This window comes from Caloenas nicobarica, chromosome Z, assembly GCF_036013445.1.
Source record: "Caloenas nicobarica isolate bCalNic1 chromosome Z, bCalNic1.hap1, whole genome shotgun sequence".
NCBI lineage: Eukaryota > Metazoa > Chordata > Aves > Columbiformes > Columbidae > Caloenas > Caloenas nicobarica.
The window spans coordinates 22,629,446-22,656,239 of NC_088284.1; the positions used below are offsets into that span (position 1 = coordinate 22,629,446).

Sequence of the window (26,794 nt, forward strand, 5' to 3'; positions counted from 1 at the left end):
CAGCTCCATTCTGCAGTGAAACTGTTTACAGGATCTGTGGGAAAAGGGTCAGGCAGGGGCCAGGCTGCTGCAGTTGGTGGCCCAGCCTGCTGTCCTGGGTTATTTTCTTCCTCGTAGTGGGTATAGTGCTGTGTTTTGGGGTTACAACAGTGTGGTAACACACTGATGTTTCCGTTGTTGCTAAGTAATCAAGGACTTTTCAGCTTTCCCCCCGCCCCATCAGGTGCACAAGACATTGGGAGGGGTGTAGCCAGGACAGCTGACCCAAGGGATATCACATACCACATCATGGCCAGTATATATTTTGGGGGAAGCTGGCCAGGAGAACTGCTGCTCGGGGACAGACTGAGCATCAGCCACGAGGTGTTGAGAAATTGCATCATTGGGCATCACTCATTTTATATATTCTTCTATTAGTACTTTCATTTTTGTTGTTATTTCCCTTTCTGTCCTATTAAACTGTCTTTATCTTAACCTACAAGGTTTACCTTTCCCCCCCCCTCCCCCCCTAATCCTCCCCCATCCCACTGGCAGGAGTTTGTGAGCAAACAGCTGTGTGTGGTGTTTAGCTGTCTGCCAGGTTAAACCACAACACTGCCTTGTTGAGAATTCTGCAGTAATTTGTTCAGTGCTCATATTGCTGCTTATTCTAAAAATCGTAACTGCTATTGTTTTTAAAATAAGTGTAACAGTCCTTATCTGTTAATTTATAACACATATAACTCTAGAAGACAGCATGCACACAGTTGCAGACAAGATGATTCAGTATTTCATGTTTACTGAAAGTTTTGAAAGTTTAAAAAGTTATACAGTTATAAACAAGCATTTTTGCCATTCAGCTTTTACTAAAGAAATTAACATAGGAAGTAGGCACATCTTTGTTAAAGAACAGGACTTCATATTTTACAATGGTAATCAACTGGTAAAATAAAATTTATTTCCAAGTTTGTAATAAACACTTAAGACAAACATGACAGATTTTTTTTTAATATTGCACCACCAAAATTAATTTTTATCCATTACCTAGTGAGTTATATTGCACATGGACAATCAGATTCATCCATGGTTTTGAAAAAATTACAATACAAAGGCAAAATAATTCAATGTACTCCAACTGGAGTAAGCTTGTGAATACAGAGTAACATACTTGACCAATCTGTATATTTGCATAAGCTGCCTCCTTACAACCCTGGCAGCTTTCTTAGTGAAGTTGTGTCTCACAGCCTATTGGCAGATACTAGTGCGATGCTAAAAAAGGGTCCGCAAGATCAGTAGGAACATGTGAAGAAAGCAGTTTCAACAGCAAGAACTACAAAGCATCAGAAAGTCACACAAAAGACAACTGCTCGGGGTCCAGCTAGGCTGTCACAGTCCCCCTTTTGCCCTCCCCTGCCCCATATAAAAATCTCAGTTCAATCAGAAAACTTTTGGCCATCAAAACTGATTTATCACACCAGTATATTTTACTTTATTGAAAACTACACATAAAGTACACTTCTGCCAGAAACCTAATTTAACCTCCAGATACCAAGACAAAGTAAAAACCATGTTTGTCTTAATGCACAAGAGGGCCAAAAAAGTGTATAAAAATTAAGCGCTATTCACACCTTGACACCTTGCATTTGTGGTCAGCATTACAAGTTTGCAAAACAAAAGCAGATACCATTTGTAAATATTTAGTTTAACATATGCAAGAGTGATCCCAAACCAATTCCAGATGAGGAATTACTACAATAAAAAAAACCCCTGTGCGTTTGTTGTATTTGTACAAGTGCAATGCTTAACAATTTCAAAATGAAAGGGTAGCAAAAGTGAACACAGATTTATTCAATACATCAAAACCAATTTTTACAAGACTAAAAACAGGATGTAAAAGTAGGTTTTGCAGCTGGTCCCTCGTGTTGACATCGCAATCTCAGGAGTTTAAGCCCAAAGCTTTATCTAAGGGAAATCTACTCTGGGATACAGCAATACAACCTTGCATTACAGGGACCATATGTGACACTTGAGGGTAAACAACTGAAGTTGTAACTTGTACCCACACACTCAGCAGACCACACCATTGCCCAGTTCAGAACACAGTTACATTAGTTCCAGGGCTTAAAGCAGCTTTGTTTCTTCAAATTCTGTGCATGTTCATAACAGACAAATTTATGGACTGAAGCCAGTTGGCCTGAATGAAACTGTTCTATCTGTAGCTAGCGGTCTTCTGTGCACAGTCTCAGACTCACTGGTGATTGGCAAGAATTCCCATCTGTTTTAAGAGTCCAGGTTTCACTGTGCATAGTAATGCCTCGATTTCCAGTCTGGCCCTGGGAGAGCAGCCCTTGAAACTGAGTAGGTCATGAAGTTTATTCTGAAGAGAACATTAATTCTTGAATGCAAAACTAAACATTTTATGACATACAGTTTACTGTTTATGTCTATTAGTGCTAGATTAAAATGGAACTGTGGCTAATTATATCCAATTTACAAGAGACTAAATGTTTTTGTGCAAGTACTGGTTGCGATTTTAACATATAAGGTTCAATTTTCTTCCTCAAACACTGCAAAAACCATAAATGCAAAAGAATTTTTTACTGGTAATTGCAATATACTGTTGAAAACTTGAATATTAGCACTAAGTTGTCATTATCAGTTTTCAATGTTCAACTGAAAAGCTGGACTATTTAATTTCACAATTAATTTTAATGGCAAAGCTATAAACGTGGCCTGGGAAAACGTAAGCTATATATGGAGTTTCAACTGCAAAGTGAATTCTATATAGTATCTGCTAAGTTAACTTGTGATAAACAGCTGTATCAAAGTATTAACATAAATTTTTAAAAACTGTCCACATCAGATTCTGGAATAGCATGCAACAGCCCCTGGGCTGTGCCATTAACTACAAGCACGTTTCTAAGGAAAAGGATTCTCAGCCTGCAGTAGCAGCGGGGAGCTGCTGTGCTGCTACAACACCAAGGTGTATGCACGGATCAGGAGCTTGCTGTCATTTCTCCTTCACAGGGCAACATTTTGGTTTAGCCCATGGGATGCCAAGTCTTCTCAGCATTAAGCCTCTTGCCCTCATTGTAGACTCAATTATTCTACTCACAGCCCACAGAATTTCACCCTTAGTGCACTGCAGACCACCTACATGCACTTCCAACTGCTTGGATTTGCATGCATTTAATCAAATTTATCAGTTGTTAGTAGTACATTATAACACATTAAACTATTCTTTATCATTTACTATCAAATAAGGGGGAAGAAACACAGCAGTTTTAACACATTACTGTTAGAAGATGTTGATAGTTCTGACCCAATGAGGCACAATTGTAGAAGGTGACCAACAAGTCATGCTTAGGTCACTGAACTAGTAAGTGTGTATTTACTTACAGTACATCAGATCTATGTATTACCAGTGAAAAGAAAAAAAGCCAAGAAAGTCGGTCTAACTTAGATGTTATATACAGTCTGATGTGCATTCAATGAAAAATGTTACAGACACTGCCCTGAGGGCATGTGATTTCCTGTACCTGTATTACACTATCAGACAACAGAAAATCAGAATTCACTCCGGCTTCAAAATAATATATGTAACTGCCCATAACCATTACAATCCCTGTGCAAATTGCATTCTGTGGCTAGCTTTTTCAGCGCCTTAGTTAATTTGACTATAATCGGAAGCATCTGATACTATGCTTTAGGCATGCTTATTGCTGTAAAAGAAATAAGCCCTTCTTCAAAATTATTGTGCAAGTATTTTAATAAGATTTGCACACATCTCAAAAAATTCTATTGTATGACTTCCTGGCCTTGGAGTTAAGTCAGCTGTAGAAGACTCAAGCAAAGAGCTCACTGATGAGGTAAGGGATGTATCTGCAGATTTTCCTTGCACATCAGCATCTGAATCTTTTTGACAGGATCTGTAGTTGCTCACAGAGCCTGACCTCTGTGGAGTTGCAGTCCCAGACTTTGCTTCAGTAATTTCATCTGGGGGGGAGGGGAGAGAGGAAGAAAATTAGTTATCAGTATCAAATCAGTTATAGGAACAGCAAACGTCTTCTTCTCTTACTTCGAAATCTGGTTGTGTTTTGGTTGGGGTTTTTTTGTTGTTGTTTTTGTTTTGTTTGGTTTTCAATCTTGATTAATACATAAACAGCTTTTGCAAACTGTATATATTTGATACAAAATCAAAGCTCATACATATAGCAACACAGGAGAAAGTGTCCTTATGCAAATTACTCCTGTACTCTGAACTGTGCTCCAGAACCATTTACATCTCATTTAGGCCAGCATACACCATTTTTTTCATGAACTAATTTCTGCAGCTAATAGTTCAATTTAGATTCCTTAAAACAAAAACAGGATAGGATCATGAGATGAAGTCAAATAACAGTTCAAACATTTTGTAGGTGCTTTTTACTGGCACCTACTTATTTTTATTCTATTTTGCTTTCTATTTGGTTATTTACACTTTGTCATTATTTGTATTTTTATTTTAAGTAATTGATACTGAATATTTGGGCCGCAGCAGCTTAAGTTTACCTTCAGTATGAGAATGAAATATTTTCATCTTTTAAGTAATGTTCTACTGAAGTACCTCTATTCTTACTTTAAATACTGAACATTAGTTTGACTCTCACCTGGCACCAGACAAGTTATTTCCAGAAGAAATCAGTGAACACAGGAGAGACTGCCTTTTCACATAAAACCTAAGTTAAACTACAGTTTGTTAAGAGGAACACAGAACAGTTAACTGAGGTGGAGAGAAAGGAAAGTCAAATCAGCTTCACTATTGGAAGAGATGGCAAATCCATGCCCTGAGGTTGTGTTTCCTCAAGTGCTGAAGCCAGGACTGCAGCAGGCTGCCCACCCCCAGCTGCACAGCTCTAAGCAGGCATCTCCCCTCCAACAGGGAGGGGCATTTGTAGGTCATTTCTCCTACACTGCTGCAGGTCAGTACAGGAGAGTGGTTAGTAGCCCGTATCAAGTACGGCTGGATCTAAGCAAGCACCTGTATTGTTGGAAGGAATGAGGTAAGAACTGCACTGCCAAGTCAGATCAGATTAAACTGTCATGCGACACAGCCACCCTGTACTGCAATCCAGCCACACTCCCGTAAACCCTTTTTCCATGCCACATGTTTTACCCTAGGCATGTCATCTATACCATTGGCTGTAGGTAATTTGCTTTAGCCTACTATGCCATAAATAAGCATTATGGCTAGTCTCTATTGGCTCCTCCATTGGTTTTCTGAAAGGTATCCAACCAGGATTTGTATGCCGTGTTACTATTACTCTGCAGAAGAGATCTTTCCACAGGTTAGACCAACTGCTTTCAAGAGTTCATTTACTGCAAGCATACAATTCCTATCTCAAATTTTGTCTGCTACTGTCACTCGTAGGTTGACTCTGCGTGGCACCTAATACCTCAGCACAACGGGGATGAGAATTGGAAGGGCAAAAGTGAGAAAATTCATGGGTAGAAATAAACATAGTTTACTAAAAGGATTAACAAAAAAAAAAGTGATGCAAACACCACCTCTTTAAAGAAGACTGATGCCCAACCAGTCTCAAAGCAACCTTCACCAAGACCCCACCCCCTCAGTTTCTTTGCTAAGCATAACATTTTATAGCATGGAATATCCCTTTGGTCAAACTCGCTCAGCTCTCCAGACTGCATCCCCTCCCAACTTCTTGCTTCCCCGCCAGTCAATACTGTGCAAGTACTGCTCAGCAACAACCAGGACACTGGTGTGTCGTCAACAATGTTTTAGTCACAGATCAAAACCGCAGCACCATATAGGCTGCTGTGAATAAAATGAACTCCATTTCAGCCAGACCAAGTACAGCAACATATGGTCCAAATCAAATTTAAATGCCCAGATACTAAGCTTTATCTTCACTAGGAAATGTTATTCACATACTTAATTCAGATTTAAATTATTGTTTAAATTTGGGGGTGAGGCTCCAAAGGCAGTTCAGGTTGATCCAAATCTCACTCACAGCTCTGTCCCCTTTTGCAGTAGTGGTAGTAGTGCTGGTGGAGACAAAATGGAGCAGTTCAGGACTGCTAAATAGCTATTACTTAGGGGATGAAACAGCACACCATCTGATCAAATGAACACTAGACCAGGAAGGAATAAAGAAACACTAATACAGATCTAGATTGGCTGAAACTAATAAATGGCAACACTTATGTCACTTCTAAACAAGTTAATTAAGACATGTTTGCACTTAGAATTATTTCCCATACCACTCCATTAACTTAAGTAAGTCTTCACATACCATCAATGCTACGGAAGTCCAGTAGGTATGTCCTGCTGTCCACCTGATACAACTGTAGGCTCATTTTGGAATATGCACTTGTTACTGGATTCTTCCTTCGAACACGCAGATAGTATGGATTTACAACCTAGTACAAAAAACATCTGAATTAGTTACCAGAACTGCTTGAGAAGCACTGCATATCACTTTTGTCATTTCAACTCACTGGTATTACACGATATCAGGCTTACCCGATGGGATTTTGTGGTTTTTGTTTGTTTCATTTTTCAGCTTAGCCAACAGAAAAACATTCAGAGAGCTCCAACAGTAAAGTTACACGTTTGCAAGACTTTCTTTTCCTGTCAGCATGAATAGCCTCCCTCAAAACCCTTCCTGCACAGCAAGCATAAGTAGTCGGCACAGGCACATGAGACTATTTTCCAGCACAGGAGAATGTAAGTTTCAGACTTATAGGCTATGTAACTACACAGCTCAAACAAATATTTACTGTTATCTGCTGTAAAGATTCTTTATTCTTTTACCTTCCATTCATAATCCAGCTGTTTAATTGCTCTACAAACTTCAGCCATGATATCATTTGGTCGACTCTGACTCCGTATTCCCAAGTGCCACTTAGCTCTTCTTACACCTTGGTGTTTTGACTTCTGTGGATTCAGCTCATCAAGAGTATGGCGAGGACGTGGTGCTTCAGCTACTAGAAATGGCACTCTTTCTGGATGAGGGCGAGACAGATGGTGATCATCAAGAAAAGAATCCGGTGGGCTTGTAGCCAAGTAGAAGTCTTTGGCCTCATTCATTATTCTTCTATTATCTATAATGAGGTGATAAGCAACCGCTAAAGGGTCCTGATGATTTCGGCTGTATAGACAACTTAGCACTTCTTCTTCAGTGCATTCAAACTTCTCACACACTTCTTTTAAGGCTTCATCATCAATCATGGTAGAGCTATATGATGGGTCTTCAGGAAACAAGTATTTGGGAAGGTCCTGCTTAAACCATTCATGTTCCCTAGATTTAAAAATAAACAAAGCAAACGTTTTTAATACTAAATTATTTAAAAAATAAAATTATTTTTAGTCTGTACGAAGAGAATAACAGTTGCCAGTCCAAGTTCCCTTCTGTGCAGCCCAGACAATGACCAGTACCTAATGGAAAGTAATCCCCTCCTTCACAAGATTTAGCTAGACATTTTACAAGAGACGGGAAAAAATCCTATTTCCTGTAAGTGTTTCAACTACTTGAGCTCTAAAAACATCTTTGTATAATTCAAACAGCTTTTTATAAAATTGGTGGGTTTTTTACTGCCACTATGTTAGTTTTGAGACATTTTCAACTAAAATTCTTATACGTCCCACTTGAGTTGTCCCTCCCCAAGTACACGGATAAAAATGCGTAACAAAACTAAGAAATGTTGATGCTGAATCAATTTTTGGCAGATGTTTTGACATGGATTTTTGAACATTAAAGTCACATGCTGTCCATCCCAAAAAAGCTGCCTATCGTTTTTTCATTCAGAACATCCTCAGCTGTCTCTTCAAGATTTGAAGAGTTGAGGGAAAGTATGGAAGTGTCAGTCTGTACCTCTTTACTACTATATCCATGAGATGGTATTCAAAAGAGGGAAAAGGAAACATACAGAAGGAACCAAATATTTACATTGCCAAATCCTATAGAAAAAATAAGATTGTCTTGTGTGCCTAGAATAAGCTGTTTCACTAGCCAAAGGGTATGGCACGACATTATTTTTTAAATTATTCTAGCCTATTCTAGAATAAAGACTTGCTACAAGTTTAAGAGCAGTTATATGGATGTTGCGGTTTAACCCTGTTTGGCCACTAAGCACCACACAGCTATTTGCTCATTTTCCCCCATTAGGATGGGGGTGGAGAATCAGACAGAAAAGAGACAGAAAGAAACGTCTGAGTTTCTCGACAGCTGAGGTGCAGGCCCATACGGAAGAAGTGAAATTCAACTCGAATTCTCATAGTTGACCGCGCAGTCCACCCATCATTGTTGCCTCCATGTCTGTCCAGCTCATTACTGCCACAGTGTTGGTGTATGATGTCAGTGGACTTCATAGGAACTTTTGCAACATGGACTGTGTGCACTAGATTTCATCCATGTCTTTGGATACCTGGTTGTCATCCAGGTTGCTACAGATCACCTCTGCCACAGCTCATTCCCTAAGATACCACATACCTCCCTCAGTGGTGGTCTATTTGCTTAGGCAATTTTAAAGATCTTCCTTGGAGAGATACCTGTCCTTCACATTTGACAGAACTCATCTCCAAAGACTGAAGATTCCTGTCCCCTTTTACAATCCTTTTGTCAATGGCCTTATCCCTAACAAGGGATCCCAGATGCCAGGCCTCAATCCTTTAATTCCTGGCTATGTGCCCCAATATCCCAGCACTAGTTGAAACCTTTTTGCATACCTCACAGCTTACTTAAATGAGGCAGAAACTACCCACTGCCTATCTCTATGATTCCAGTCTCTTACTCCTCCTGTTCCTGTGACTGCTCTGCTGCAGAAAAGGCTGCCTCTTCCAATTCTCTCCTGCTCCCTCTTAGGAGAAGCTTCTTCATCCCTTACAAAACAAGCTGACTTCCACTTCGATTGTTTCTTTTTATTAAGTTGGTGCAAAAGTAATTGTAGTTTTGGACTGTAAATTTTAAATAATCATAACTAGGCTCAAACACATCTTTATTAATCAAAACAGGAACCATTACAATCAACACATTTTGCCAATGAGAAATAAGCCTGGTTATTCCTGTAGTGTAAAAATCCATGCTTCAGGATCAACAAACTCTTGGAAAGCATTTTCTGCACCCTGCTGGTTCTGGAAGCATTTTGCCTGCAAAAAGTGACCGAGATGCTTGAAGAAGTGGTAATTGGTTGGTGAGAAGTCAGGTGAATATGGTGGATGAGGCAAAACTTCGTAGCCCAACTCATTCAAATTTTGAACCGTTGGTTGTATGACATGTGGTCAGGCATTGTCATGGAAAAGAATTGGGCCCTTTCTGGTGACCAATGCTGGCTGCACATGTTGCACTTTCCGGTGCATCCCATGGATTTGCTGAGCATCCTTCTCAGTGTAATGGTTTTACCAGGATTCAGAAAGCTGTAGTGCATCAGACTGGCAGCAGACCACCAAACAGTGACCATGACCTTTTTTTGGTGCAAGTTTGGCTTTGGGAAGTGCTTTGGAGGTTGTTCTCAGTCCAACCACTGAGCTGGTCATCACCGGTTGTGGTATAAAATCCGCTTTTCATCACATGTCACAATTTGATCAAGAAATTGTTCATTGTTGTTGCGTACAATAAGAGAAGACGACACTTTGAAACAATGTTTTGTTTGGTGTTGGTTTTTTTTTTCAGTCAGCTCTTGAGGCACCCACTTTGAGCTTTTTCACCTTTCCAATTTGCTTCAAGTGCCAAATGACCATAGAATGGTCCACGTTGAGTTCTTCAGCAACTTCTCGTGTAGTTGTAAGAGGATCAGCTTCAATGATTGCCCTCAATTGGTCATTGTCAACTTCCAATGGCTGACCACTACGCTCCTCATAAGGTTCTCGTCCCCTTTGTGAAAGTTTTTGAACCACCACTGCATTGTATGTTCATTAGCAGTTCCTGGGCCAAATGTCTTGTTGATGTTGCGAGTGTCTCCACTGCTTTACGACCCATTCTGAACTCGAATAAGAAAAATCACTCAAATTTGCCTTTTGTCTAACATTATTTCCATAGTCTAAAATAAATATAAAATAAACACCAAGCGGTAAGTCAGTAGCAAAAAAACAGAGTGAGAAAAGTGCATTAAAATGATGTACAACCAAACAACATTTAAGAATGTATTCCAATATCAAAGAGCAAATTTCAATGCAAAAAACGCAATTCCTTTTGCACCAACCTAATCCTATGAAGAAATTTAACTCTATCCCAGCCAAAACTAGTACAGTGGACCAAGCTCCAGTCAGTGTGATCCTCAGAACATACCTCAGCACAAATGTGTTGAGCAAAATACACTTTCCTCAGAAGCAACTATTTAATTTGGAAACAGAAAAAGATTTTCCTATACCACTAAAAAGCACAGCCCTAGCTGGATGACTGAACCCACTGGGCCTTTCCCTTTGAAAGGACACACACCACTAGGAGAATTAAAGTATCTAATTAAACTCAGTTTGTCTTTTGAACTGTGAGATGGCATGTCTTATGACTAATAGGACAGAACTGTTCAGGATTAAAAAACCATCCATGCTCTGTAACCAACATTTATCAACATGTTTTTCACACCACTTCTCTTCTGCACTTACTCAACGTGACTGACATAAGCTAAATTCTTATTGTCCCAAGTTTTACAATGCTTAGTTCTCACAGTGCTTTGACTTCTGCAAAAAGTACTTTCCATTGTAATAAAGTAGCAAGTGGTAAGTGCACCAAATTTACTGAAAGAACACGAACACCGTCAACTTCCTAACTTTCAGCACTACAAGAAGCAGCATTTTCACTAGTCTATCAGAGCTCTCTCCTTAGAGCTGCTTACATATGAAAACAGGAAAACCTAATTAAGCTGCTGCAAAGTACAGCTCTACCAGTTACCTTTTTTTTCTTCTTCTTCTTCAACACACTGTACACTTGTCAAAGCAGTCACCTTCTCCAGAATCTCCTCTTGGAATCTGGAGCCCATGATGGCTATTTGTACCTACAAACTTTAACTTATCACTCATACACAAATTCATGCCAGGGTTTTAAAGCTAGGAAACGTTACCTTGCACGTAGAATATTAACAGTCTTAACAGATGATTTTTCAGAGTCGGCAGAAGTATCGATAACACCAGTAGTTATCAGATTAAAGAGCTGTAACTTCCTCTCAGACATTTATAGTACAGAATAGTGGTTCTTAACAGTAAAGACTTTTTTTTTTCTCCCCAGAGAAGTCAATAGAGTGTAGTTCTTGCAAACCGTTCTGCAGGTAAATAACTTTGCTACAGCATTCTTAAACCTAGAGTTTCTCACAATTTGTATATGTAATGTATATAATTTGTTTTACTGCGACCTCCAATAGATACTTCATTGGCCAGTGAAGATCAGAACCACAGCAGAACCAAACCAGCAGAAGCAGAATATTCCATCTCGGTCTATAAAACACAGACAAGTTCTAAGAATGTTTCCTTTGTTTGGCATATTCACACTGAGATTATCATTCTATTTGCACTGAGATTATCATTCCAGCATCCTGTGATTAGACACCAGTTAGTGTCTTACCTAATGTCTCTGATTGTTGCTCTCTTCATTGGATCCACTTGCAGCATGTGCTTCAAAAGACTAATTACAGATGGATTCAGGTACTGAGGGGTATAAAAGATACCATCACATATCTTCTTAAAAAGGGTTGGCACATGATCATCATCAAATGGAAGCGTTCCACATAACAAAGCATAGAGAATAACCCCACTGCTCCAAATGTCTACTTCTGGACCTGCATATAATCTGGGAAAAAGTTAACTATTAGTGATTTGTGTTTAATACATTTATTTTTTTTCCCCTCTACTTTCTTATATGTCATATCACATCACAGTAATTAAAAGTGTATGAACTTGGGACAACTAATCCACAAGTACTATTAACTTTCTAGCTCTATGCCATGCCTCCCTTGAACCTTAGCGTCCTTCCCATTCAAATATATAACAGGGCATGAGTTCATAGTTTTCTTCTCTATTGCATAACAATAATCTACAAATGCTATTAAAGACAATGGCAAACTGAAACTTGCACCTACTACTACTAAGAAACCCATGTTATACATTGTTATTGCTGTTTTAGCAGAATCTGTGAAGAGGCATCTATCCCCCAAATCTGAGAGGCTGAAAGTTTAAGACAAGTCCACATAGCAGAAGTTGTCATGTATTCTGTGCTGCTGCCTGAATAAAACAGCCATTTGGCCTCCAATCAGCAAGAGGCAATATTAGGATGGGTAGCTGAAAGCCACAGATTTGACAGTCATGAAGTCCAAAAAAGGAGAAGTTACCTTCGGACAAGTATCTACTCTGCAGCACATACTATCAACTTCACAGCAGACTTTGCCTGTAATTCTATCCGTACCTCTGCTTACATGAATTGAGCTGTAAGTGACGTTTGCAAACCAATTCAGGCACGCTATACACAATGGATTTGGGGAATTAGACATCACATCCACCACACAGGAGCTATGCAAAGCTTGTTCAGAGAAACATTAAATACTCAAGAAAAATTATCGCAACAATTAAAAGTTCAGCCCCCAGTTTCTCAACATCAAGCTTCTTAATTGCTCTGGTTCTGTAGCCTTCAGAATCAAGCAGCAAAATGACTGAAGTACATGCACACATGTATCCAATATAAAAGAAACTACCTTCCTGAAATTACTTCTGGTGCAGCATAGTTAGGGGAACCACAGCTTGTTCTTAAAAATTCTCCATCTGACATCATATTTGATAGACCTGAAAGTGTATAAGAGTAACTACTAAAAATTCAGAGAGCAAAATGATTTCACACTGCATATGCCACCTAGAACAAATCACCAGTAACTCAAATTAGAAAATTACCCAATTTATCTCAAAGTAGTAACGTTGTTCGGAATTACTGACATTTTTACATGAGCATACCACATAATCTTCCATTAGGTTTACCAGAAATTTGAGTAACATCAATCTTTCATTGCACAACCTAGAACTGTTTGAGAACATACTCATTCCGAGAGTCCAAAAAACAGTCCAATTTGGATGACACAAGCATGACAGAACAAAGTTGCTCTAAGGGAGACAGAGCAGCATAGCAAGGGAGAGTTTTGGTCATTAACAATAAGGTCTTAAAAACCACATTTGCTCCTAAATGCTCAAGTGGAAGATGCTACCACAGAATTGCCAAAAATTCTGTAAGAGGTTATACAGAATAAGGGAACTGAGGAGTACACATGACTTCTCCACAATTTAGACATCTACACTGCTCAGCTGGTTCCTGAATCACTGCAGTTCAGTAGTTTGATTTTAGATATTCTGTTAGTAATTGAAGCGTACTTTAGAACTAGGCCATCGTCACTCACCACCCCTCAGTATAGTCTGATATCAGTAAAGAACTACCACTTCTAGAACATCTGTGGAAAATATAATCTAGTTTCCTCAGTGAAGGCTGGATCATCAAGACCAGCATAAGCCAGATAACCCAGTCTCCAAGAAGGAGTTATGCCTTTTTACGGTGTGTGTGGCAGGGAGGGGGGGAAGATAAAAGCGTACCACTTGGCTAGTTTTCATATTCTAATACACAAAAGCTTTTATCAAGCTCTTGTTTAATACGCTAGTCACAATTAACTGAGTGCTAAGTTTTGCTGATACTTCAGTTACAGGAAGATATTTTTATAAGTTACTGCACTGCATTTCTTGACCACTTAAGCCATTTCACCCAAGGCATTTTCTGCACACAAGAAATCAATATGATTCCCAGTGCCCACACACTTGAACACCATACTTTTAAAATATACTCAGAATACTCAGTATTACCTAGCACATTTCATCAGAAACCTCAAGTGCTTTACAAGGGCAGGTATTATCCACTATGTCTACAAGAGATATATCATGATGATATAGCAGTATGGATACTTTACTGTGCTTATATGGTGAGGTTTCCTGATTCAGATAATTCCAAGAACTAGCTGCCAGTCTTCTCAGCAGCTGTGTCACAAACAGCTAGTATAAACAATTAAGCTTTCTGATTAATTAGACAGGTATACAGAAAAAAGCATAAGAGTTTGCAAGATTAACTGTTCTTATTTTAGTTTTTATGCTTTAATTCAATTTTTTCAATCACATCTTTAGAGTTTCTAAAGTTAGAGTTGTTTAATAGGAGGATTAGTGTATTTTACTATAGCAATGTGGTTCTTAAACACGAACTACCCTTGCACTTCATTTCCAGGAGAGCTAAGCATCTACATTTTACAGATAGTAAAATAGGCAACAGGAGTGAATTTTGAAATGGAAAGGTCAGGAACCAAGTCTGTTTAGCACTTCAGAGAAAATGCTGTTAAGCAAAACCAAACAAGTCATTCCACAATTTCAGCCCATCGCAGAAAATACCTGAAAAGAAAACCTGAGAGGAAAAAGAGTTCTACACATGTGCAAGAATATAGTTTTGCGTTACACTCATGCTCTTCAGGTTCTTGCATTGTGTCCCACCACCAGGATATTTAGGTATACACATTTTATTAAATGTTTCCCTTAGTAATTAACAGGGTCTAAATAGCACCAGAAATGCAATCAGATATAAAATAGCAATGCTTACCAAAGTCAGCTATCTTGGCATTCATGTGTGCATCAAGCAGCACATTTTCAGGCTTCAGATCTCTATGTACTACCATATGCCTGTGACAGTAATCCACGCCAGAAAGGATTTGCTGAAACAGACGTCTACTTTCCTTCTCATCAAGCTAAGACAGACAAAGGTTTTAAACAACTATGAGACAGTGGAAGATAACTTGTTTTTCATTTATATGAATTAAATAATTTCCCATAAACTAAAGTTATAATTTGCAGCTTTTACATTTTATACAGCAGATTATCAGAACCTGCAGCAGAAAGCTTCATACTCTACACCATTTTGTTTGTACCACAGCTCTAAAGTGACTAAAACAAAACATACCCACTGACCCAGAAAGTCACTGAAATTTCTCAATCACACTTTTGAAATTTGTTAGGCAGATGTTACATACTCAGTAACTAGAAACATTAGCACCCAAACATTAACTCTGTCTAACTGGAATATCAATAAACTTTGACATTTAAGCACAGCATAAGATTTAAGTTGACAAAAGCTGCTGACATACAGCAAAAAAGTGATATACTTTAGATGCTATTTATGATATTAGCAGCTGGCCTTAAACAGCAGGCCTAGCTGGGCATTTCCTACAAACATGCCTTAATCCATGTCAAAGCTTTTTCTAACTACTAACTAAAAGTATCCCAGCTATCTAGATGGTTCGTCAAAACAGATTTCAGAACTTCACAGAAATACTTCTACTAATAGAAGAGGGTAACAAGGGCACAATGGTAGCTTTTTAATAATAGGTTATACTGAAGAAATAGTTTTCAGCTACACCAGCTGGATACATATCCATCCAGTTTGTATGTAGTAATTGTAAATTAACATATCAATATCAGTAGAGAGGAAAAATACTATGACAAAGTCATACATAATGATCTGAAACATGTTAACCACCTATAACCATTTTTACTTTCAGAACAAGATGTAGTCATAAAGTACATTTTAAGTGCTAACAGCAAAATTAATGCTGAATACATAAAACCAAATCTTAGCTGATGTGACTGGTACCCCTGCTCCCAGTCCCTGGTAATGTGGTTAGCATAAATAACACCAATTTGTGAGGAAAGCAGCCATTTTGTGACTGAGCAAGTCATGTATTCGTGCCCTTTCCCTCATTATCAAGCTGTGAAGGTCTTGTGAACCAAGCAGACAAACCAAACAGGTTTCTTCTTCCCCTCTCTACTGGCCTCAAGGTTCCTGGGCACCAGGCAGGTCACTGTCTTCCCTACCAGCCTTGAAGGTCCCTGGCACCAAACAAGGAAGCATAACAGCACTCAAGAGCACTGACCGTAAAATCAATTACAAGTCCTAAGTGGGGAACCTGCACCAGAACTGCTGCTGGACAGCGAACCCCTGTAGCCAGGGGTGCCTCCACAGCCATCTGCATCCTCCAAGGACCAAATGATTTGTCGTCTTTGATATGATTTTTGACTCTGGACTGTGTTTGTTCTATTGATACAGCAAACCAGGTATTAAGACTTGACCCGATCTACAGAGAGTCCAGGTGATTATAAATCAAAAGTTTAGTTGTATTATAAATTGTACTAATTTGATTCTGCTTGCAGAAATCCCTGCCACTAATAAATTATCTGCTACACTAATCATAATATTCTGCTAAGAAAATAAAGCTTTAACTATATCATTCTGCCAAGGATCTCCAAAAAGAACCTGTCTGACCCTCAGTGTCAGGTGACACAGGAATGTTGCAAAAGCAGTAACACAATGCAAGTAATTGGTTTTTAGAGTTGGACCACTTCTTACCCTTCCATTTTTACAGATATAATCAAACAGTTCTCCTCCTGAAACATATTCCATCACCATGAAAATGTCAGTGGGTGTACTGATGACCTGGTACCTGATAAGACAAGGTATCTGTTAGTATGTGCACTCAGTAAAAGACGCTAGTTACATTTAGTTAAAACCAAAGCTGTGCAAAGAGTCAGATAAAAGTATACTTTAAAATATTTATCAGACCATTTACAACTACTGGAATGACAATATTTTTCAGAAGCTATTTCCTCTCCTTCCACTATGTGATGCCACCATTGCCAAGACTAGCAAGAAATTTGTATTCCCCACCAGGAATACCAGTCTTTGCACTTTTAAGAGAACCACACTTAGTCCAAATGATTTCTACAAAACTATTTACATGCTGACCTGTAGACAGCTTGTTGCAGGGAGGAATTCAAAACATCTTTGCTAGTGTCTCAAAAATATACACTTTTCAACCTTAACATGCAAAAAACCTGACTTGTTATAAATGAAAAGTGTACTTCAAGACTAGAAAAAGAATCCTCTTAATAACCATTAGTATCATCTTTTACAAAGAGACTCAAATGTGTCATTTGTGATTAAGAGTATCAACACTCTGGTTATTATATTTTTATCATTCTGTATCAATTAAGTTTAAAAAAACCTCCAAACATCTACAGTTTTAAAATAACTAGTTTATGGCCAATTCCACATTTAAGAAATTTTGATTTTGTTCTACATATCCTTACCTAAAAGTTGTTTAATTTCTTCCCCTTACAGCATATTATATTGAGAAGACGGGAGGAAGCAACTGGATGAAAATGAATGTTTCAAGGTACCACACCTAAGCATTCAAACATTCCAATTGTAATAAATAACTGAATTCACACATACACATACAGAACTGCAACATTCTTCAAAATGCCAATTCCATGACAAAGGGGAAAACAGATGTGCTTCAGTTTACTGAGGCAAATTATTCTTGAAATACACAAACAGCAATGAGTTCAGACTATCTAGGTGAATGTGTATGTGCACATATATGTGTGTATCTATTTTAACAGCTTAGTATTATAGTATAACATTTCAATAACCTCAGTGCTCTTCTGAGGCAGTTATCAACATGAGATCTTCGAAGTCAGTTCTACATAAAATCTTACAGTCCAAGGTACTTTACCTTTTCTAATTTTCTAATACCTTGGTTGAAAATATCTCATGTACTTAAACATGAACAACATTCTGAAGCCATGGCTAACATACTGCTACAGAAATAGTATTTTAACCCTTTCAATCCAAAAGTTACAGGAGTGCTTCTCTGTAGTCAGTTCCTTTTTCTGGTTATGAAAAAGGAGGTTGTGGAATAGTAACACACCTATAATATAAATCAGGTTATCAAGCCACATGGCACAGATGACCAGAATGCAAAAAGAGGCCACTTTATGTAGGAAAACAAGATGCATTCTATTGCTAGAGGTCGAAAATCAGAGGAGAAGATGCTACAAAGTTTCTTACTTAAAGCACAGTATAGAAAGAAAATCTTATTGCCACAGGCTTGCAGTGTATATATTGTTAATGTCATGTATAAAGTCCTTTATAAAGCACAGCAGTGTTCCAAATTAGAAACTGTCTAATTTGTAACATTAAACTGAAGAGATCAGTTTACCTTTATCCTACCTATCTTGAGCTGCTATCTATCAGTTCCCTAATCCAGTTCCTAATAGCACAAGCATCATGATCCTAAGTTACCAGCAAGTCTACCTGCACAACGGTATCAATTATATCTCAAATGCTATTTACACAGAGGCTAGTAATACTTCTGCTTTAGAAATGCAGGATGACTAACTGAAAAGTTGGGGTTCACCAATTTTTCCATCGCCTCCTACATCTCGCCCTGTCTCTCCACATACAGGAGAAAAAAATTGTCCTCACTAATTCCGTGAGAAAGAAACTGCCATCTGAAACCTGTTAAACTGACTTAACAGTTTAGCAACACCAGAAGTACACATTCCTGTTCCACCTCCTTATCTCAGCTGGTACACTGACACTTCCTATTTTGTTTTGGCTACACCTATGTCTCTTGGACTCATTAGTGAACTCTGACTGGCAGCACTAGCAACTTTGTAGCCAAATCAGCTCAACAGTCTTCCGAAAACTAACACACTAAAGAAGTTAGTGACTCGATTTTATGGAATCCAATTTAGCTCCAGTGTAAGAGCTGTTGCCAAATTGAAGGGAGTATACTGAGATGGCAGCTGTCAGTGGCAGCAGGGTCTTAAAACTGCCAATAAAAAATCCCTAACAACAATACCATGACTAAGACAGTGAAAGTCACCCACACTCTAGAGGTGCAGGCTAACTTTACAGGAAATGAAAGCAAAAATCAATGGCATTTATAATTTATTTCCTCATACCAGGCATAAGGGGTCTACTCTGGGACATATTGTACTCTGAACTCCACTGATGAACTATTGATCACCAAACAGATGTAAAAAGGCATACTCTAAATACCACATTTGGACAAGTGGTAGCAGCCATACTGAAGAATTCTGAAATATCAGTCACATTTAACACCTACACATCCTTAATTCATAAAAATCTCACAGAGCACCATCTACATTGGAAAGCCATAGATGACTGACCAGCAGATCATTAAAAACATATTTCGAGTAAGAAAACACAGTAAGCTTAGTAGAGAAATGCCCTTTACAATATTGTTTTTAATAACTCATTTTCAAAGCAGAAAAAAGATCAAATATCACAAGACAAAGAAAACTGAAGTAGCAGCTAAAAACAGAGATGGATGCTAGTAGAAGCAGCTATCATGCCATTACTTTCTCTATGCCTGTCCAAAGAATTTGTAAACAAAGATCTAATGGAAGCTCTCTGGCCTGAAGAGATCAATTTTGTGAAAACACATTATAGAGGCCACTGAAAACGGTTGCATACTTGAAAACTGGTTACTTTCCTGACAAGATACGGCTAGTAGTATTGCCCTTTAAAAATTTCAGATCAGTGAGAGCAAAAAGAGATTAGTGATCAAATACGTTTGATTACAGAAAGCAAAACTTACAGCTTAATTATATGAGGATGCCTGAAGAGTTTGAGGTTCTGAATCTCCCTGCGGATTTTTCCTACAACATCGAGGCTGCGAATCTTCTGTCGATTCAGGATCTTCACTGCAACTTTATGCCCAGTTAACTCATGTTTGCCAACTGCAAGGAACAAGGAAGTATTTAGTCAGGGTTTTCAATTGCTCCATAAAGACATCAGTTTGCCCATTTCAGCTGTAGCCAAGAAATACAAGTTAAGATATTAGGATTCCACATCTCCCCATCATATTTGGGGATGTTGAAAACCAGATGGCACATTATTTCTTCTGCCCTACTCCAATTTCTCCCACAATTCTATCATTAGAAGATGAATGGAAAATGTAAGGAAAAAAAATGTAAACCTAAGCCTCGAAGTCTTGCAGCATGACTACATTTTTGCACTATTGCAAACAAAGCATATCCCAAAACACTGCCATCCTTGCTAATTAAGGAGACCATTTTCTCTCCCCATGTAAGTCACTCCAAGCTGTTGGATTACTTGGTAACCCACTCAGACATGTTCTATAGCTCTTCTACTTGATCTGCAAAGATCACTTCTACTAAAGAAATCAAGACTGTCCTTCCCCCAAGAAGCCTGTTCCAGCAATTAGTCTGAATTACCACTATGAGTATCTGATCAGTTTACTTGAAAAATATTTATCTGTCCTTGATGCAGTCTGATCCTATAAAACTTCACATTCTCTGCAGTAAACGCCAGAGCTTTATTATATAAAATAAATGGCAAAAGCTACAATAAATGCACAAAATTAAATCCAATAGTAACTATGAGAAGCAGTGCAAACATGCAACTTCATACATCCCTCTGCTTCTTTCCTACTTCTAGGAGTTTCTTTTTTTTTTTTTTTTTCAACAGAGGAACTCAAAAGTATAAAATATTTCCTAGACAATTATCCCTCTTAAAGTCCTCAATTTTGCAGATGCTGTTGGAAGTAGCCACAACAAAGTTGCTAGGAATATCTTCTTAAACCCAACACTGGATCACAGATAAACTACAAAAGATAAATATCTTTACCACTAGAGATGCTATCTGCAGAGGTTTCTGCATACAGTGATTTAACACTGCTAATATCGCAACTACATCACTTTCATTCACCACCCTGATTCCTACCTGTTGAAGATAAGCCAGATTCCAGCAACACCTACATGGTTCAGACTTGTCCACTTGAGTAGACACTGCTAACAGACCTGTACTGAACACATTACTCACTCACCTGGGTGCCTCTCCTCACTTGAGAACATAGTTCCAAGTCTCAACCTTCAAGCTTTATTCAAATACATCCATGTGAAGCTGTGATAAACACAAGTGAGCTACAAGAAAATCCTTCTGCATTCAACAGGTAATTTGGATAGAATTAGTGAACACTTATTTATCTGTAAACCTCACTCCCAGCACAAGACCTTCCTGCTGCCTTCTGCCTCCATTTTGATCTAAAAACCAATGCAAGGGGAGAAGCAATTCTTAGCAGAGACACAGAGGTAACATAAACATGAGTGTAATTCTTACAACAAAACAGTCACTGTGCAAAAGAAAGCAGTATGTCTAAATTCCTGTAGGGAAGTAACTAAGTAGTAGATTACCCAGACCCTGGACCATCGACAATGCAGTGGTGAGATGCCTTTAGTACCCAAGAATACAGAAAAGCTCCAATTGCGAGGTGAAAAAACACAGACCCTCATGCTGAGGAGTCATTAACTAAAAATGGCGACAAAAATCAAAATACTGTACAGGCACATTTGCACTGCTGAGCAATGCAGGCCAAAGCCCATATCCACCACAAGTTCTAGACAGACCGCAAAGCACTGGTAGGTGAGTGCCTAAAACTGTAGAATCATGTCACCTATGAGAATTATTTGCTTTCAACCAGATCTACATTAAAATAATCACATCTCTTCTCTTTTCTTCAGCTCAAATATGACTGAACTTTTAAAGGAACCCATCAAATTATATCACATATGTTCAAACCCTAAGAAGTAATGAATCAATAACATTGAATATTAGAAAAGCAGCTAATCCATTTGAATTACAAAGTCTTCGTCTATCAATAATGTGAGCTGAAGCAACTCAGAAGTATTTGAAAAAAAAAATTCTTAATAAGCAAGTTAAAATTTAACATGAATTTTGGTTAGTAAAAAACAGCTTCTTAGAAACTAACCAAAAATCAGTTAAGACACATGAATTTGCACATCCCTTTGCTTTACAAAGTATATTTGAAGTGTTTAATTTAGTAAGTAGCAATTGAGTAGTTCTACAGCTTAGCATATAAATATTCAGTTCTGACATGTATTGTGTTACAAAGTCTCTCATCAGCAAATTTGTTTCATTTCTGATTTGTCAGTCTAACTTAGACAAAAACTGGAATTTCATGAGAGCTCAGAAAAACATTAGAAAGTAATTTATTAGCTACAGCAATCCACGTTTGATACGCAAGGCACATAGAAGAGTTTTTTAAAACACATTTTTTCTTTAGAAGTAATTTAACAGTAACACTTGCAGTTGACTGAAACCAATTCTAGTTGTCGCAGCCTGAAAACTTGTGTGCCTTGATTTTATTCACTGACTGGGAGATAACAAGATTTTCCGCTTCTTCAACTCTGCTTGCCAACTTCAAATAAATTACTGTAACAAAAACATACTGCAGTTTTGTGCCAGTGCAAAAAGATCCCAAAGAGCCTGTACACTTGCTTAAGACATTCCAAATTGAATCGCTCTTCAGTAATTTTTGCCTCCCTTTTAAAATTCCATTTAAGCCTATAACAAATCTAGTTTTTCCAGATACAATTTTCCAATGACCATCTACTTCATGAAACAAAACAGTTTTCTTGGATATGGTTCAAGGTATCTGTTATCTGCGAAACAGCAGACACTAACTGGTAACAGACTGCTGACTACTTTTGAATTTGGTATAAGGACAGAACTGAAGGCAAGACCTCAGATGACAGTATCATGTAGAAAAGTAAGAAGCCAGCATTATCTTTCCAAAAGCTACCTTGTATTACCACTTGACGAAAGAGTTTTACCTATAAAAGGGAAGGATCACAAATTAGAAGTAAGCAAAATATTTACGTTACTCACACTAATCCTCAACCAGCTATCAGTCCTTCGAAAGAATCACTGCAAGAATTTCACTTCACAGACCTAGTATTTCCCTATATTTCAATACTAATTGCCTTCAAGCTTCACTATGGCTACGCACAGCACCAAGACTCCCAAGACAGTGGTAGTCTCAAAGCAGCAGTGACTTCTTTTAACTGCTGAAGTGAAGGTGCAACAGCCTCTAAACTTAGTTCAGGAGGCCTTCAATTGGAAAATAAAACTGATTACAAGGCCATCCAGAGTAAATACCACATTCTTATGTAATACATGTACCAGTCATGAAGTTTGTAGTAAAAAAAAAAAACAAACTGAAAAAGAGTGTGTTGTATTTAATAAAACATTTCTGCAATGGGCCAAAAAACCAACCTGATGGTCAGAGGAAAGTAGTCTTTAAAAGTATGAGCTAAACAAATGTCTTCACTCACACAACAAAATACATGAGTTAATGCTGTGCAAAGGCATATTGCTGCATAACAACATTAAAGAGCAAACTCATGATCACTGTCCATTTCCAGGTCTCTTATCGTTGCCTTGACCAAGAAGACCTATTTATTTCAGTTTTGAAGTCTATACAGACCAGGGTTTTTAACCTACTTCTATAGACTGGAACAAATATCACATATTTACAAACTTCAGTAGTATCCCTCATTTCCTTAGCCCAAATCACTGGAAACCTGACTACTTCCTTTTATGAAAGCTAATTTTATTTCCAAAAATATCTGAAAATAAAAGTTTGTATTTGGTCAGCAGAAAACATCAGCTGTATTTTCTGGGGTTCTGTTTGGGGTTTTTTGTGTGCATGTTGAGGGCTTTTTTTGTTGTTTGTTTTTGTTGTTGATGGTGGCTGTGGCTGTTTGTTGGTTTGGTTATTAAAAAAAACCCACAACAATAAAATTGACGAAAATAGGGATAGATGTTTTACACTGAAGCCTGGTGAAATATAACTAAGAATGTGTCTCGCATAGTTGATTTAGGTTCAGTACTCTCTTTTACCTCACAGCTTTTCACTTCTGTGGCATTTTAGCTTTGCCTGGATATCGGCCAGAAACAGCTGCCTCCTCCATAGCTGCCCATATGAGGCATGGCCAAGTGCACTAAGTCAGTCAGTAGTTAATTCAGCCTAGTAGAGCCAAACAAACAGTTAAACTGGAATAATAAAAAAATTTTTAAAAATTTGAAAAAAAAAAAAATCACACTAGTAACAGTTCTCTGTGAGGGTAAAAGGATAAGCAGCGGGGGGAAACTAATCAGACTGCTACCTTGACAGCAAGAGACCTTTAATAATTACCAAGTAAAGCACTGGTTTTCCAGTTCAATCTTCTCAGGCTGCCACCACTGTAAAATTAAGGACCCACTTTCAAGAAGCCATATGCTTGACATTCTACATCACATGAGCGCAAGGAAAACCCTAAAGGAATTTAAAGAAATGAACGTATTCACCACAGTTTTTCACTTTATTGTCAACTGATAAAACCATATCAGATTCACCAGACAAAGAAAATTATGATGATTACAGGAAAATGATCACAGATCTGGCATTAAATGAAGAAAATGTGTGCTCAGGAGGAAAACCAGTGCATCATTGATAAAATATGTCCTTTCTTAAATACAGCTAAAGCAAGACAAAATTAACACAGTACATCATCTAGGGACAACAACAACAACTAAAAACTTATAACAATTTGTATATGAAAATGAAGTGTTAGTCCATGAAGACTACCGCTTGCTTGCAGATCCTAAATAAATTCCAAGGCTGCTTAAAGAAGATATACAGTATACAGAATTATGCTGCATTTCACCACAAGGTGATTTCTCCTACATCCTTAGCAAAAAATATTTTCATACATGCATGTGTGTGCTCTTCACACAATCAGTAGTTACAAAGCAGTCTAAAAGAACACCTAACATCGATCCAATAATGCAGACAGAGGTGTATAATGGAAATAGAGCAATAATAAAACTGGCAACTCTATTTTTTTTCAATTAAGTGTTTCAAGCTAACTGTATTTTATGAAATATTAATAGGAGTGATGTTCAATAATATATTAAAAAGATAACAGTAGCTCCACAACTGAGCATCTTTCAAGGTTTCAACTTAGGATGCATTTTTGCCAATAAGGGTAAGAACAGCAGCAGTAGAGCAACAGCACTCTCTGAAATTTAAAATCAGATTAGAACATTTATGGGTATACCAACTTCAATTCTGTGCAGTCCACATCTTAGATTCCTCTTCTCCCCTCAACCACGTAGTCCCTCCAAGAGGAAAGGGAACTTGATGTCTGTTTTCTGCCTCACCTCATTTCCTCTCTCTTTAAGGCGGTGCTTGGTTCCCAAGGAAAGGAATGGTACTCCAGCTGCCAGCTGGGGGTCAAGGCTCCCCAGTGGCTGGGAGTGACACTTTATAAGCCTGCCCTGAAAAAAGGAGACTCAAAGGGCTCTACTCTCAAAATATTTTCTGCTGCTTTCCTAGATATTCCTAGGGACAAATATACTCCTGTTTTCTATACATTAGTAATTTCTTCAGAACATGCCAATAGTTGAAAGACCTTGTGCAGAAAACATACGTTAGGAACATCTACACTGAAGAAAGGTATAAGGATAACATACAGCTAGCACATTAGATGCAACAGGATAAGCTGTGTTTTTTTACTGCTTGTAATCATGAGCAATTCATGAGGTTAATAATAAAAAAAAAATTACTAAGAATACAACCTGAGTCTAGTCTAACTCATCTGTGAAAGGATGTTTTCAAGTTGCATACCTCAATATTTGAGCCATTCTCACAAATAACACAGCAGAAACAGTCTAAGCTGTTTTATTTCCACTTGGCTTCAAATCTGTAGCATTGCATCTGCACTTCTACTGGGAAAAGTTTTTAAAGTTCGAGCTGAAAAAAAGCTTTGATAACCACTGGTCAACGAGATTTAGCATAAAGTCTTTCCACACTTGTGTCAGCTGTGATGCCAGTTAATCCAATAATCCCAGACTCATCTTTTTATGCTTATTACTCCCTTTGCAGAGGGAGAAATCTTGCCTCCCTTACAAGAACACCAAGTGTTAGTATTTGTGCAGCTACATGCAGTGTAAAGACAGCTCGAGAAGACTGCCTACTTTTACTACACGGCCGGCGCTATTTGAAATAAATGCAGCATCATTAACTTCCAGGAGTTATTTCCGTCAATACAGAGCGGAAAGCTGTTCCTGTCCCAGCCACTACTTCCCGCTGCGGGACCAAAACTCCCACCCCCGCCGCTCAGCACAGACCACTCCGCTTCCCCGGCGCGCCGGGCGCTGTTCCCGCAACACCGGGCTCGGCCGGCGGCCCGCACCCCGCAGCCTCCGAGGCCGAGGCTCCCGCTACCTGCCCTCCTGGCGCTGTCTCCCGCCGGCCCCTCTCCCTCCGCGCCCGCCGGACGGCGCTGCCAGCGCCGCCGCAGCCGCGGTGACTCACCCGGCCCGGCGGGAACGGCGGGGCAGCGCCCAGCAGCTCAGGTTTCCCGGCGTCTCCCCCGGCCGCCTCAGCGCTGAGGCCGGGAGGCGCACTGGGCCGAGCCCGGGCTGAGGCGGCAGCGGCCCGGGCCCGCACACACTCCCTTGGGCCTCCACGCACTCCTCGGCCAGGCCCCGCCGGACCGGCCGCCGTGAGGTGACGGCAGCGGCAGGAGAGACCCCGCTGCTCAGCGCCACACGCCCGCCCGCCGGCCTGTCCCCACTCCCCGCAGCACGGCGGGGCCCTACGGCTCCGCGGGGCAGGCGGCGGCACCGCTCCCCGCCGCTCACCCTTGACTTTGCCGAAGGTGCCGACGCCAAGCGTGTCGCCCAGAATGTAATGCCCGATCTTCACCCGCCCGTGCTCGTGCTTCTGTTTATCCGCCGCCGCCATCTTGAGCCAAGAGCCGAGTCTGCGCATTGTGCCCGCCCGCGCCGAGCCGGGCCTGAGCGCCGGCGGGGGAGGAGCAACCACATAGCGCCCGCCCGCACCGAAAGCGGGAAGCGGGCGCCGCGCTTGCCGCCTTCCCGCCCTCCCCGGGGACAAACCATTGCGGTGCAGGGGAGGGGGCCGGGTCTGCGCAGCGGCGCCGCGGGGGCTGCGGCTCCTGCTGGCGGGCTGAGAAAAGCAGGCCCACAGACCGGAGTGAGCGGCCGGCAGGGGTTCCCGTTCTTACACACACCGAGGAGCGGAGGAGATTCACGCGGGTTTCGGGACCAGGGGAAGGCGG

The 26,794-nt window shown here is 39.5% G+C and overlaps 1 protein-coding gene across 2 annotated transcripts; it reads right to left on the reverse strand.

The window, feature by feature from the left end:
- Positions 1 to 815: 815 nt before the first annotated feature.
- On the reverse strand, positions 816 to 26,505 carry PRKAA1 (protein kinase AMP-activated catalytic subunit alpha 1). 2 transcript variants are annotated; one of them, XM_065656820.1, is made up of 9 exons: positions 26,355 to 26,505; positions 19,441 to 19,582; positions 16,380 to 16,473; positions 14,580 to 14,724; positions 12,658 to 12,745; positions 11,535 to 11,759; positions 6,794 to 7,280; positions 6,273 to 6,399; positions 816 to 3,975 (listed from the first exon to the last, which is right to left on the reverse strand). In XM_065656820.1, the coding sequence occupies exons 1-9, from the start codon at positions 26,482 to 26,484 to the stop codon at positions 3,731 to 3,733; spliced, it is 1,683 nt and encodes a 560-aa protein (XP_065512892.1). In that variant the 5' UTR covers positions 26,485 to 26,505; the 3' UTR covers positions 816 to 3,730. The 2 variants fall into 2 exon arrangements, with proteins under 2 accessions (XP_065512892.1, XP_065512893.1); XM_065656821.1 differs by lacking the exons at positions 14,580 to 14,724; positions 16,380 to 16,473; positions 19,441 to 19,582; positions 26,355 to 26,505 and having other exon boundaries at positions 11,535 to 11,617; positions 12,658 to 12,725.
- Between the last annotated feature and the right edge of the window lie 289 nt (positions 26,506 to 26,794).